The sequence below is a fragment of the Aplysia californica genome, unplaced genomic scaffold (assembly GCF_000002075.1).
Source record: "Aplysia californica isolate F4 #8 unplaced genomic scaffold, AplCal3.0 scaffold00011, whole genome shotgun sequence".
NCBI classification, from domain to species: domain Eukaryota; kingdom Metazoa; phylum Mollusca; class Gastropoda; order Aplysiida; family Aplysiidae; genus Aplysia; species Aplysia californica.
Genome location: NW_004797281.1, coordinates 891,722 through 906,744, shown reverse-complemented (window position 1 = coordinate 906,744; position 15,023 = coordinate 891,722). Strand labels below are relative to the sequence as shown.

Here is a 15,023-nt window from a genome sequence, read left to right as displayed (position 1 = left end):
CCATATGACGTGGGGAACTCTGAGCCACCACTTCCAAAGAGGAAATTTACTCGTTAATCCGATCCGTACGCTTTGCATAGCAGTCTGTCATAATTATTTTTTGAGAAATACTGAAAGTTTCGAAGAAATCTTCATACTAGAAGTATTCTAAAACGTGATGTGAAAAATACAACCCCGGGGGTACAAAATGACCCCAGGACGTACGGATAGGGTTAAGTGCATAAAGAGCTATACTGTGCAGGAATGGGGGCTATTGGATTTATCTGCATTACAAAACAAATTGACATTACAGCTCAAACTCTGACACCTCACAACATCATAAATAAACTATTACAGTAAAATTTACATCCTTACCTACTCTAAGGTATCGAATAAAAGGGGTGGACAAGAGTTAATAAACGGGGGGGGGGGGGGGGGGGGAGGGGCGGCACATTCAACCTCATACCCCTGTACTAGCAGGAACAAATCTGTTTTATTTCTCCTTCAGTGAATAAAAGAACAAGAGATCAAGAAATTTTTGTGATTTTAGTAAGTTACTGTGACAACTTTTCCCATTTAGTATTTAGGAACAAACCAATTTTATTTAAAAAATATAAACCAATGTACAAAAGTTTTTAAAATGCACAGAAAATTGAGACAGCCAACCCGGTATCGCTACTTATACTGAGGGTAATTTGCCATTTACAAAAAAAAAGGGTGTATCATTCAAATATATATAGATTCTAGATATAATGTTTCACATGACCATCGGTAGTGGGACGCTGGAATATAATAAATGAATAAATGAGGGGTATGGAGTAAGGAGCCGGCGCAAAAAAAAATGAAAATTAATAAGGGGGGGGGGGGGGGGAGGAACGCTTGTTTGATACCGTCGAGTAATCAAAATCATAGCACATATGAAATAGAGGAAGATAGAAAAGAAACAAAGAGAAGAATTAATGGAGAGGTAGCCTACATGAGGAAGCAGTGAAGGTACCGAGATCCCCTTGCAAAATTTAAAAAGACAAGTGACAATGGACAGTATTACTCAAATATCAGTACCACTATGAAGAACAGCTAGGCCTTTGGGTTAATAATACACAGTGTTCTTAGTTATCAGGCACATCTTCCTGCCCCAAGTCTGTTCTCAGGTGCTCCTTCTCTTGGAGACTGTAGATAAGATAGCACTCGTTGCAGTAGCCAGAGCTTTTATCATTCCCATAACTGGGACAGCCATGGGTCCTGCACTTCTTCAACTCACGTTCAAAGGCTTGTAGCATTTGCTTGTATCCCTTCAGGTTATCGTTATCAATGATGGAAACAAAGTCAACGCCAGGCGGGACATCAGAAGGATTTAAAGACTCTGGTCCCGTCAGGTTTGGCTGGTGAGCATGAAGAAAACCCTGCGGGGCTCTGCTCAGACTTGTAGCCATCTCAGAACTGGGGGACAGATTCAAACTCATGGGGGTATAGGACTGATGCGTGAAGCCATACTTTGACTTGTCTGTGGGTTCACACGCAGAAGAGACGGGCAAGTGGGTGGTTGCGGTTGTGAAAGCTTCAAACCTAGGAAGCTTTGAAAACTCTTTGAGACTTGCCTGAAAAATGGGGACTTTGGTAAACTCATTATCAACACCCTGACTTCGACTGATATGTTGAGTTTTGCCAGTGCAAGACAACGTAGTTTTAGAGTGTTTGTGATAACTGTTTGCTTGGTTTTCTTCTGCCACTGCTTGTGCAGATGAGTTCCATTTGGAAGGCTGATTTCTGTGAAAACAGGAACTGCACATATCTGCATTTGCTGGGTCACCAAAATAGCTGCATCCAGGGGAAATGCAAAGTTTCCCACGAACCAGATGTTTTTTCTGCACCCTGCCATATGTGTCTGTTGACTTTTTTGACACATTTCTCGTGTCAGAAGGCACAGGTATCGAATCTAGTTGCATAACATCTAGCTCTCCAAGAGGGCTTTTAGGTTGAGTGTTTCCTGGTGGAACTGAAATTGTGTCCTTATGGTTCTCTGTTTGCAGTTTGACAAATCCGTTCGGAACATTTTGACCATGTGGACTCTCATCAACCTGAGTAGTTGATGGGCTGTGAGTTCTTAATATTTCTTTACAATTGTGACAAACACCCTCTGTAGGCTGAATCATTGTGACACAAAAAGGACTCGAGCATTGGACCTGTTGCCTTTTCTGAGCATGATCTGAATGACAGCTGGCTTCTGCTTTCACTACATTGCAATGTTCTTTAATCTTAGAAGACATATTTTCTGTAACAACTCGCACTGCATTATTTGAAATGTCCCCCTGATCACCTGAGCGCACAGGCACATCAGCTGGCATTGACGATGGCATTTCCTGCATTGTCGAAGATATCGGTGGTACTTGGATGTTCTTTTGGTCATGACCTACTTTCTGCCATCCGTCTCCAGAAGGAGGCGTGTACACCTTTGAACTTGAAGGCAGCAGCGCAGTTGGCTGTTCCACAACTTCGGTGTTACTCTGAAGCCTGTCGTGGCACTCATGACAGTAAGGAAAAGTGTGCTTAGAACATCTGTAGCCACAGCCATTCGCACAACGAGTGGACATCAGGGAAAGAGTTTCTGGCGCGTGCGACGGGAAGTTTCCAGAAGGTGGGGGAGCTGTAGGGACTAAAGTAGCTGGTGGCGGGGGCCCAGTATCCAACTGGAACTCATAGACAACAGGCACACCAGGCTCCGTCTCCATCGAGGTATTCCCCCTATCTTCTCCTTGTTTTGAGACGTAAAATTTCTTGTCTCCTTCCCCAATTGATACAAGTTCAGTGCCACTCTCTGCAATGGTCAAGTTCTCCAAGCACCCATCACACAATCCACCTTGGTTCATTCCTGCTGATTTTTTGCATCCAGGAGTGATGCAGTTGCTTGCTACTGTAGTATTTTTCTCTTTAATCTGCTCTGTCACTGTTTTTGACATCTGGTCTCCACCAAAAAATAAATCAAAGTCGTTGAGCTTCTCAGCAACAAAAGCAAGTCCTCCTTCTTCTTTCACCCTCTTTTTGGTTGGATTTCTTGAGTTCCGTTCATTTTTCACAGTTGACACTAAATCAGTCAATTTCTCTGCGATGGCGAAGTGCCTTTGGAACTCATCTGGTAACACACCTTCCAACACACTTGCCGCGTTTGGATGTCCAGGATATGGAAACTTTTCAGCAGGAGGAACATTCTTTTCTTTGTCTTTTTTAATCTGTTTCTTAGACTTTTTGGTATCTAGACCCTTTAGTCGTGCTTTGTGTGCTTCATTGACAGGTCTCACATAGGTGGAAACCACAGTCTGGCTGCTCACCTGGATGTGGTAGAAGGGGTTGGATTTTGAGGAATGCAAGGGTGGTTCAACGACAGGGGGGTGGATATGTGGTACCAGATCATCATCAAAGGGTGGTACTACGTCACGGTAGTTTGCAGCAACTCTAGACTGCTGTGTCTCAACACTCTGTGAGTGATGGAAATGGGAGTATACAGCAGGGACCTGCTTTTTGCTGCGCTGAACAAACTGCTGATAGTGCATTTCAACGGCATTCAGATGGAAAGGCATAGGTTTCAGCGACATGACCACACAAAGAACACTGACACCTTGTTGGCCTGATACCTCATCCTTGATGACCAAATAGTCCTGCAGCAGCTCCCAGACCACAGTCTCCTCCTCCTGCTTCAAGAACCTCACCGGCAAGAAGTTCATATCTTGAGTCACCAGTGGGAACATCTGTTTCCTGGTGCTGTCCATTTGAAACTCAGACAGTAAGGGAGAGAAGTGACATCCGGTGTTGGTGTAGCCTATGATCAGTGGCGTCTTGCTGCACTCCGCACGATTCCACTCCAAGGGCAGGTAGATCCCACCGATGTTATTTTCCTGGAGACTTGTTCCATCTATTGAACGTGCGGAACAGTCAGAGATAATAATGATGGGACGTCGGAGGATGTTGCACAGAACGTAGACATGAAGTGACTCAAGGAATTTGTGGGGGACTGCCGCAGATGCAGCCTGACTTGCAGTGCTTGCAACTCTGTCAACTATATCTTCCCATTCCTGCATCATAGCCTGTGTTGAGGAGAGGAATAAATGGGTTTAGGTAAACAAATAATAACAAACAAATCCTTGGTCAGAGACTCAAATTATTTCTAAAAAGTCGGTAAAAAAAGACATCTGGATAGAAAACAAAAAATAAAAATAAAACACCACAACACATAGTATTTCATACATCAGAAATTTAAATATTCCTGACAGTAGACAGGCATTCATTCAAATCAAAGGTTTATAAGTTTATAAGAATCAAACAGTCACAAGTCAATAACTTGCTCATGAGACTGAATGTACTCTACAATTTAATGCCTTCTCAAGGGTCAAAAGCATTTTACTGTAATACTGTAAAAAGAGACCAGCACTTCATTATAATACTCTTAGACCAATATTGATAATTCCAAAAAACTGAATCTGTCTGCAAGGTCCCTGATGGATGAAAACACTACCGAGCTTGTTGAAGTTTCAATACTTTAACCCGTTTTTAAAAGCAGTTCTTTATACAATAAAAGGAGGAAACAATCAGTGCTCACATAAAATAAAACAAAATAAAACGACTGTACTAAAGATAAATATAAAGCAGATTAATAATATCATAAACTGTAAATACATGTAAACGATAAAAATTAAGAGCCCCCCCCCCCCCCCCACAACACCATTTTAACATTTAGAGGACCAAAAAAAGCAATTTCAGAACATCTACCTTAAAATATATAAGCCCTGTATTATATTTTTATGTTTTTCTTTATTTTAAAGTGTATATTTTATTTGAACAACTAATAAGTCACTTGAACGGTAGGGGCCTGCCATGTAAAGTGTCCGTTTCAGTAGTCTGATTTTTTTGTTAGACTGGCCCCTGTGGGTGGTTGGCGGGTGCTCTGGTGTGGGTAGCTCCTTCTTTTCTATCAAGTACTTACCTCTCCTCCTTCTCTTTCGTGTTTGTAACACACCTCTAATCTTCAGTACTTACATGACCTAGTTGTGTTTCAAGTGCCGTAAAACTTTTTTTTAAAAAGAGTGATCCCGGATCAAATGATAGCTTCACTAGGAGTCTGGACAGAAACCATAGTGCCAAGTATGGACTAAAAGTGCAAGCTAGCCAAGATGATAAGGTTGTGGGGAAAGACTAGAAAGCAAGAAAACCCGACCAGCAGGGCCCTCACTCCCAATTACACTGAACTTTTAAATACCGTAACCATTTACAATAAAATACACATTTTTACAAAGGGCATTATAATATAGGGTTATCAACAGCCTGTACAATGAAGTCAACACAATTTGACAAAGGACAAATGAAATGAAAGGGATGAACTCTTGACAACAGAACGTGGAAAAACAACAACTAATCTTTCGATGCTTTGAACAAAACAGAAGTATAAGATTCCCATACTCAAAACATTAAGGGAAAATGTCAGACTCTATGGCATTAGAGGAAAAAGAAGACCAAGCCGCAGGAAACCAAGCTGCATCCATTTAAAACTCTTTAACCCCATAAATATTTTCCACATTTTGACATAATTTTTTCCAGGTTTCCTCAAACATGAAAAGAGGGTACACACGCAATATACAGTAGAACACGGACAGGCCGAACACAGAAGACTCAAAACCACACATCTGTTGAACTGTGTATGTGGTCTCGGTTTTTTTCTTCTTCTTTATTTCAGTAAGATATCCTTCGAACTACTGAGGCCGGTCCCGACAAATTCCAGATATCCGTGTCATATTGTATATATATTATATAAAATGGCTACAACTGTGTCAAAGAAAAAGCGGAAGTAAATTATACATTTCTCTAAAACTTCCTAGTCAAAGTAAATCTCTTCGGATTCGAAAGAGATTGCATTAGCAGTATTGTTTCATGCACCCTACGATCTGACTGGACTCTGGGATCGTCCACTCAGGGACCAGGCAAGTTCCACTGTGTTATAGAGTTAACAAAAGAACAAACCTCCTTCTCTGTTTGGATTACGTTCTGTGCATCCTGGAGTTGTTGACGGCACCAGCGTGTCCGGTACTGGTTGCCATAATCGTTTTGGAGGGTCATGAGCAGCAACTGTCGAAGAGTCTCCCCCCGGTCGTCCACACCCCACATGGCAAAAGACGCAGAGTGTAGCAAGCAGTTTCCATCTCCTGATCAACAACATAAAGGAACAACAGCTGATTACAGAGCATGATCACAAGGAGAAAAACTAAGAATGGTTACAGCATGAAATTGCCTTTGCTGACCTTGAGTGGAAAAAAATTTATTAAGAAACAGCTAGCACAAATAGACAAATACAGTCGAAATATTTCAAGATGGCCACCCATTGTTGAGGAGAAAAGTAACAAACTAATTAAACCGAAAAGAGCTCCATCTTAATTAAACAGAACAATCTCCTGGACAGGAGCATGGAAGAAGGAAAAAATACTTGCATATTTTTCTCTTTTGCAGAAACTGTAACAACTTCAGAAAGAGAGATCTATAGGCCTAGGGTATATATAAAAAATAAAATAAAACTGACTGTGTATGTCAGAAAACAGAAAGCAAAAAGACTAGAAGAGTAGTATTATATAGCCATGCATTGAAACTGAAACAACATAATATAAGCTTTATTAACAGCAATGTTAGTCTGTCTCTCCTTCTCTATCGTGTTTATGTGTGTGTGTGTGTGTGTGTGTGTGTGTATGTGTGTGTGTGTGTGTGTGTGTGTGTGTGTGTGTGTGGGGGTGTGAGTGTGTGTGTGTGTGTGTGTGTGTGTGTGTGAGAGAGAGAGAAAGAGAGAGAGTATATATATGTGTGTGTGAATTAGAGAGAGACAGAAAGAGAGACACAGAGAGAAGGAGAGCGAGAGAGAGAGAGAGAGAGAGAGAGAGAGAGAGAGAGCAAGAGAGAGAGAGAGAGCGAGAGAGAGAGAGAGAGAGAGAGAGAGAGAGAGAGAGAGAGAGAGAGAGAGAGAGAGAGAGGCAGAGAGAGACAGAGAGAGATAGAGAGAAAGAAAGAGAAAGAAACCTGACATGTTAGAAACATCTAAATCGAGTATCAATATAAATTAACAGGAAGATAGAAGGAGGCAGAGAAGGGTACACAATAAGAAGTACGACAAAAAGTAAAAAATTGATAGTTGGAATAGTAAAGATATTATCAATTCTATGGAGGCAAAAGGCTTGGCTTCATCTTATTGAGTCGTCGACAGTCTTCAATTTTGCTAGCGTCTGCTGATGTTCAGTGAAAAGCATAACAAAGAATTCCCTTGGAACCTTATTTGAGTTAAGCAGTGTCAAAAGGGCAATTTGAGACAGTTTCAGTTAGAAACTAAAAATAAAATGAAGTAGAATCTACCTAAGCCCAAGAAAAAGAAAATTAGTTTTTAGCAGGCTTTTTCTCAACAATACACTACACAAAATAGGACATAAACTCTGCCAGCTCCCCAAAAGCATGAATTGAAAAATATATATACCGGTACATGACAAAGAGAAATAAAACTATTTTTATTATGCTCTTTACGTGCGGAGATGGTATAGTGCTGTTTCAATTGCTATCATTTCTGCATCGTAGAAATTTAAAATTGTTGCATTTCTCTCCACAGGCTGCAGAGATCTCACGTCTCACAGAAATATGGTCGCTTTTACTTAAACAAATAACAAAGGGCGAACCCAGATTTCAGGGGTTTCAAGAAATGTTTACCTACACAAAAAGTGGAATTTCGCCCTACCTATAGGAGAAGTTTGGTTTCATTAGTGTGTGTATATATATATTATATAATAGATAGATCTATATAATATATTCTATTAGCAATGCCAATCGCCCGCTGCGCCTTGGGCCGGAAATCGGCCTCCGCGCGAGGGGTAATTTTTGGGCCGCTCGGAATCAAAAAGAAGTGACTCTCTTCTTAGTATAGTTATGGAAAAACTCCTGGACGAAAATAAATGAAACTCGGCAACCAATCAGAGGAAAGGTTATAATCCCGAACGATTACTAGAACCAGAGATATTGTCGTGTTTGTGCGAATTTCCTCTGCGGTTCGAAAACTAAGCGAAGCTGCGGGTTGATCGCCGACCACACAGGCGCCCCACATGTCTTCTTTATTGCTGTAAAATTTCAGATCTCTGCGTTTAGTAGATTTTACGTACCAACTTAAAATTACCACCCATCCATTGATAAAAAAACTAGAGCTGGAAACTAGATCTCCCATTCCAAACACGAGGTGCCGGCATGCAAGAAGCGCGTGATCGCTTGGCGGCATATGATTGGCTGCCTTTAACCAAATAGGTCACCGATGACTACTTCGCGGGTTTTCCCGATGCCCGATAGCGCTTTCATAATATTTCCACTCCTTAAGGAAAGTTGAAAATGAAAAATTCAGGAAGATAGAATGCTAGAACCAGGATCAAGAAAAAGCAGTCAAAATTCCTATTTCTTTTAGGCATCCTGACCACTAAAACTTCCTCGTCGGACTTAGGGAAATTTCAGTTGTCCACCACCTCAATGACTAGATCTATATATATAGGCCTCGCCATCCGTTATCGCCAGGACAGACCGAAATTTGGCCCTTGGCCTTGGCCTATCGGGATTTTCCAGTTTGTAATGGAAGGAAATATTATATCTTTGATATTATTATCGTGTTACATATCTTCGCTAGATCTAAAGTTGTCCACGACACTTTCACTTTCGGTATAAACATTGCTGATAGCATAGGCTTGCCTAATTAAGCCTAACACTATAAAGTTTAAAAAGGAGATACTCGACGCTGGGCTATGGCTGATAGGCTGATAGGCCACTACTCATACTCATGACTGCTAGTTATAGCCCGCTTTCCTATTATTATATCCGCCGTCACGAAGGATCTAATTACCTACTTTGGCTACGTTTCCGTTTCAGTTGCGGATTTCGGTTCGGTATCCAGCGCATTATTCTGTGGTATCCAGCTGCGGGCCCCGGGGGTCGTTTGAATCAGCTGTCATTTTCTTTTTCTTCATTGATTTCTTTCTTTCTTTCTCTTTTTTTTTTAGGCGGACCGAACTCGTATCTAGAAAATAATATAATTATAATACAACGACGCAGTGGAATCAGGTGCTCGTCAATTTTGGAACATATAGGCCTTTGGAGTTATTGGTATAATCTTAAAAAGACTCTCCATGTGCCTTGCTTTTGATGAAAAAAATATTCATTTAATTTATATCTTGGATACAAGGCGAGATATTTGAGATTTAAGGAAGTAGGTTCGCCTAATTACAGAGGAAAGATTAGCGAGAAAATGGCCGCCAAAGTTAAGTTATATCCTTAGCTTGAGAGTCCGTGGAAACCGAAAATTTTGATCTTTAATGCCTTTAATCAAAGTTTTCAGTAAAATCCACACAGATATATATATATATATATATATATATATATATATATATATATATATATATATATATATATATATATATATGTGTTTTTTAGAGGGCATGAATGGTGTGGAGCCAAAAAACAAAAATTCAATAAAAATCCTGAAAAATGCTAGTTTCTTGACTTTCATTATTTTGACGAGCGCCTCTATTTCACCACGCAGCCTCACAACTGTTTTCTTTTTCAAAGCTATGAAATACATGTATTGATCCAGCTTTGATTTATTCCAGAGACTAGATCACCGAAGTCTGAGCTTGATAATAAATTTTAATAAATCGATGGATCCGTAGTTCAAATGATGTCTTACAAAGATAAAGAAGAAGAAAAAATGGGACCACAGGCACAGTTCGACGGATGTGTGATCTCGAGTCTTCTGTGTTTGACTTTATATCCGTTTTATACTGAAGGGGCATAATAATATTATTATACTCCAATATACATTTTTAAAACAAAAAATCATATTTATCATAAAGGTTTAAAATCAAATACCAATAAAAGACACAACTAAAGAAGACAGAAGTTGTGTTTACAGTAATGTTACAACTCCACACAGATGTCACTTACGTGGGACTTTAACAGCATGTAGAGTTGACAGAGCACCACACCAGTTAAGGACCTTAGCTTTTTGTAAGTCATCCATCATATCACTGTCAATGACGAGCATCTTGTACTTAGCAAATGCATCACGGCAGAGCAAAGTCAGAGAGGGTAACTGACAATCAAAGTGACAGATACCTCCACGAAAGGAGTATGGCTTTCGATTGAGTTCGGCTCTGCTGTAGTCAACATTTTCCTTAATCCAGTCTTGCACTTTTGAGATTAGACTTGGATTGGACTTCAATATACCAGTATGCTCAGATGTAGACATGTTGCTCCCCTGTAAAAGTAAATTTATTTTGCATAAAATGTTCTGCTCCTAAGCCTATGCAGTTGAAAGGTATGCTCCTTGTTAGACAGAGAAACCTTGCATTCAAGGTCCAATAAAATCGTCTGGTTAAACATTTTATAATTATTTGACTTCTAAGCTTTGAAGACAAAAAAAAACAGAGTCAGGAGAACATTAGTATTTTATTTCGATTGTTGAAAATAATTCTCTGGGGGCAAGGGGCTGTCCCGAGAGTGCTAGGCTGTGTCATTTTTGGGGCATATGACGTTTTTGGTATCAACTTAAAGCCTGCCCATTTGCCTTGCTTTTGATGAAAAAAAATATACATTTATAATAGAGACACAAGTAGAGTTGGAGACAGAAGGAGGTGGAGACTGCTTGCTTTCAGAGGTAAAATTAGCAAGAAAATGGATGTCAAAGTCAATTTATTACCTTAGTCGTAGAGTCCATGGAAACTGAAATTTTACGTCTTTTTTGCCTTTAATTTCAAGCAACATTTTTCAGTGATATCCACACAAAAATTATATGTCCTTTAGTAGGCATGAAAGGTTTGAGCCAAAAAACAAAAAATTCGACAAAAATTCCCAAACCTGCAAAAAAATGCCAGTTCCTTGACAGTTATTACTTTGACGAGCGCCTCACATACTTCATGATCAAATTTTGAAATGTGGCTGATTTCTTACATTTCTAAAAGAGAGATTTACATCATCAGCTTATCGAATGATAAAAATGCAATTGAAAAACAAACTCAAATACCAAGGCTGATCATGCCCAAAAATGGTAACAATTAAACTTTCACATGTATCCATACGCACTCTCTTGCACTTGCACTGCTTTTGGGGCACAACAAAGGTACTTTTTGGCAAGCAGAACACAGTAAAGCTGTCGTAAATCAATTGTTTTTAACAAAATCTCAAACCTATTGCAAAACATCAAATTATGGTGAAGTGAAGTCGCGGGGGCATATGCCCTCCAGACCCCAAATCCTTGATTTTTTCTTAGGTCGGGGGGTACGCACCCCTGAAAACCCCACCCAAGATTTTTTAAAATATTGAAATTATAATTTAAAAAATAGGCCTCGTTTGAAAGATTGAATGATAAAACATAGTGAGATATACTTTTAAAAATCAATAAATCGATGAGATAATATATAGGGGGTGCCCCACTGAAACCCCATCAGATTTTTTTTTAAATTTAAAAATGTTAAAAACAAGTCAAATTTTAGATCTCTACTAGATTAACACAATTAGTTCTAGACCTATGTCCTGTTGTAACATAGATACTTCTAGAAGTTTTTATAAAAGTGTCCGTACATAATATTATCATTTAAAAAACTAATAATTTGCAGTGAATATGAAGTCAACATTCATGTAATAAAGCAGATTAAAATGAACTAGATCTAGATTAGATCTAGAAAAGTGCATGACATGGGACAATTATGAGTAAAAAAAGATTCGGTAAAAGTGCATTAGGTGCATAAATTATTAGACTCAATCATGTACAACAACAACAGGTTATTACTTGCGTTTGTAGCACAAACTGTTAGACCCAATTTAATGTACAACAATACATGTTAAATGAATAGACACTTCAAATATTGCCTCCTGGGTAAATTTCAGTGTTCATCAGTATCACTTTGTGGACCTGGACGATCCAGAGATGCACATGACACGTTGAGAACAGGTGGATGTGTGCTAAGCGAAAATTGGGCAGACAGTTCGGCACATCATGTGATCTCATTTGGCCTATCTCTAAGAAATTGTCTTTCGAAACAGATTTCGTGACGCGGTCATAATATGCTAAGGACTAGATCTAGATCTAGATAGAATATAGATCTAGATCTCTATATAATTATAATGGCTGGCTCTATTTGGTTGCATTTAAGGACAAGCGGGCTAACCCGGATTTCGGAGTTTTCCAGAAATTATCTTGACCTACACCAAAAGTGGGTATTGCCCTACATGCTATAGGAGAAGTTTGGTTAAATTGGTGTGTATATATAGAAAACACTCTTCTTGTCTTAAAGAACAGACTGGGCAAGGCAAGATCTGTACTCGTGTACAGAAGCATGATCAACATCTGGAAGTCAGGACAGTTAAGTATACAAACCAAGTTAAAGCTGTATAAACAGCTGGGTACTATCCACACTCATGGAGCTGAATGCTGGAGGATGACTGATTATGACCGGGCCAAGCTATCTTTCCTTTCATACAACCAGCTTACGCCAAATCCTAGGAATCTTCTGGCCCGACAAGATATCCAACGCAGATCTGTTACGTAAATGTAGGCAAGAGGATATGACAACCATAATAAAAAGGAGAAGGTGGAGATGGATTGGACATGTTCTGAGAAGAGAACCAGACTCTATTGTGAAGACTGCCCTCCACTGGACACTCGAAGGACATCGCAAAAGAGGCAGACCCAAAGTGACCTGGAGACGCACAGTAGAGTCTAAAATGAAGTTCTGGAATCATTCGTGGGGAACGCTGACCAAGATGGCCCAAAACAGACAGAGCTGGAGATCCTTTGTAGCTGCCCTAAACGCCAGATGGGGAAATGGGTAGTAAGTAAGTAAGATAAGTCTTAAAAACTGAACAAGGGGCAAAAACTTTACCGTCGATTTTCTCAAAACAGCTTTTTTCGGAATAGCCCCCACTTTTTAAGCTTAAAAGCACCATTTCTCCGTACGCTCTGGAAAATAAAGTGAACTCGACTATTTCTCCGAATGGTTTCCGTTCTCGAGATCGATTTGTTGATAATTAGCGAATGGATGGCCCGTGTGTGTGTGTGTGTGTGTTTGTGTGTGTGTGTGTGTAAGGTGTGATGGGGGGTGTGAAGGGATTTTTTTTTGTTTACATGAAGGATTTTAGTTTTTGCTTTAGATTTAGGGGTGACTAAATGCAAATTCTCGCAGTACCTTTTGAAGGAATCAAATGAAGTATATATATATATATATATAGTAGTCCGGGAACGTTACCCCAACCACAACTGAACTGAAGTAACTGAATATTCAGACATTTAAAGATTTCTAACTTTAGAAATTGAATTCGATGCAAAAAAAGCTTTTATCCTTGCTGAATGGCAGAATGAGAGATGACGCCTTCATCTCGCAAATAAACCAAAAATCTTGAGAACGGAAACCGAATAGGAGAAATACAGATCAAATTTATTTTCCCGAGCATTCGGATAAATAGTTACTTCGAATTAAAAGTATAGAGCTAGAATCTAGACCTAGAAATCTAGATGTAGATCTAGATATCTAGTAGATTTCTAGATCTAGACTAGTCTAGATTAGATTCTTGCACAAAACTGTAGATCTAGATCTAGATCTAGATATATATATCTAGATTCTAAATTTAGAGTCTAGATCTAGGGCTGGAAGACTTCCGTAACGAACGACCACTATGAGACAGAGCAGGTATCGAATTGAGGGCTTGGGCTTGGGGTAGGGGTAGGGATAGGGGTACAAGTACAAGGGTAGGGTTAGGGTTAGGGGTAGTGTTAGGGTGAGGGGTAGGGTTACGGAGGGTTAGGTCTTGGCCTCTTCTTTATTTTGTGTTTGATGGGGTGGTCGCTCGTTACGGAAGTCCACGTTGTAAAATTGCTGTTTGAGTTTGGGTCTAAATTACTCAAAATTAGGCTGATGATGTGCTACAGACGCAGGTATTAACGTGTATTGGGCCTAGACTAGATCTATACATTGGGTCTAATTCTAATGATGTCTAATCAAATCATGTCGTTTGAGGTACATAGATATAAGATAGATGTCTAGATCTAGATTAGATTCTAGATTATATTTGAATGAGTCTGGAGACTGGATTCTAGATCTATAAATCTAGATTAGATCTACTAATAAGATCTCTACCATAAATTCTGTAGACTTTTACTTACCTGTAAGTTTGACCACAGTGACCACTCATGTACAACAACAACTCTGAGTCTGACAGGACTTAAAAGCAGCTAGATCTAGCCGCACTGGTATGAAGGAAGACGCATTATTATAATAAGAATAGGAAATTCCCGGCCACCGAAAGTGAAGTACCAGAGTATATTTTAGTGTCTCTGGTACTAGGTATTTCCTTCCGCCCGCCACGCCATCTGTGTTTTTGACTTCGAAGTTCGAAGTGTATACAGACCACAGAATTCTACACTTATAGAACGGGAACTGTACCACGTGACCTGTGAGGAATTGAAGACCGAAAACAATGGCGTCTTGAGGGCACGATTTATCGTTTTCGGAAGTAACCCTATAGCTTTTAAAGCAAGGGCGGCTTTTACAAACGAGTGAAAAGTGGAACATTTACTGTACAGTTTGTAAATTTGAGTTACAGAATTCACTGTGCAACTAGAGATTAGAAATAAGGTTTTAAATTGTTGTGTTTTTGGGTGCAACAACAGAAACAGCAGACATGGAGAGTTTATAAATATAAGATCTACAGAACTGTGAAAAAATTCGTAACACGGATGGGATTGTTCACAGCACTTCTAGCTTCCCACACACATTTTGCATACGCATATAGCCTACGTAATTTTTTAGTAGCAAAACTTGTTACAAGAAATTTGTTTTACACTGAACATATTTTTTCACTAGATCTAATTAATGTTCTCAAAACATGCGTTCAATAATTAACTTTGTCGCCAGCAGAAGTAGAAAAAAGGACGGACTTGCTTTTAAAAGAGATTTACCTCCAGCTAAAAACCTTTTAAAAATCTGTAGAAACCATGACTGGGATTT

General features: G+C 39.5%; 1 protein-coding gene across 1 annotated transcript; it reads right to left on the bottom strand.

Annotated features, from left to right (window-relative positions):
• Window positions 1-684: 684 nt before the first annotated feature.
• On the bottom strand, window positions 685-14,275 carry LOC101847463. The gene is made up of 4 exons (XM_005089966.3): window positions 14,180-14,275; window positions 9,967-10,279; window positions 5,986-6,167; window positions 685-4,058 (listed from the first exon to the last, which is right to left on the bottom strand). The coding sequence occupies exons 2-4, from the start codon at window positions 10,268-10,270 to the stop codon at window positions 1,089-1,091; spliced, it is 3,456 nt and encodes a 1,151-aa protein (XP_005090023.1). The 5' UTR covers window positions 10,271-10,279; window positions 14,180-14,275; the 3' UTR covers window positions 685-1,088.
• Between the last annotated feature and the right edge of the window lie 748 nt (window positions 14,276-15,023).

What these genes read in the sequence shown, in the direction of transcription:
- LOC101847463 (XM_005089966.3), bottom strand. Translation starts at nt 10,270, where the DNA reads ATGTCTACATCTGAGCATACTGGTATATTGAAGTCCAATCCAAGTCTA. An exon ending in ACATGCTGTTAAAGTCCCAC is followed by an intron (nt 6,168 to 9,966) that starts GTAAGTGACATC and finishes GTTGTTGATCAG; the next exon opens with GAGATGGAAACTGCTTGCTA. An exon ending in TAATCCAAACAGAGAAGGAG is followed by an intron (nt 4,059 to 5,985) that starts GTTTGTTCTTTT and finishes TCCTCAACACAG; the next exon opens with GCTATGATGCAGGAATGGGA.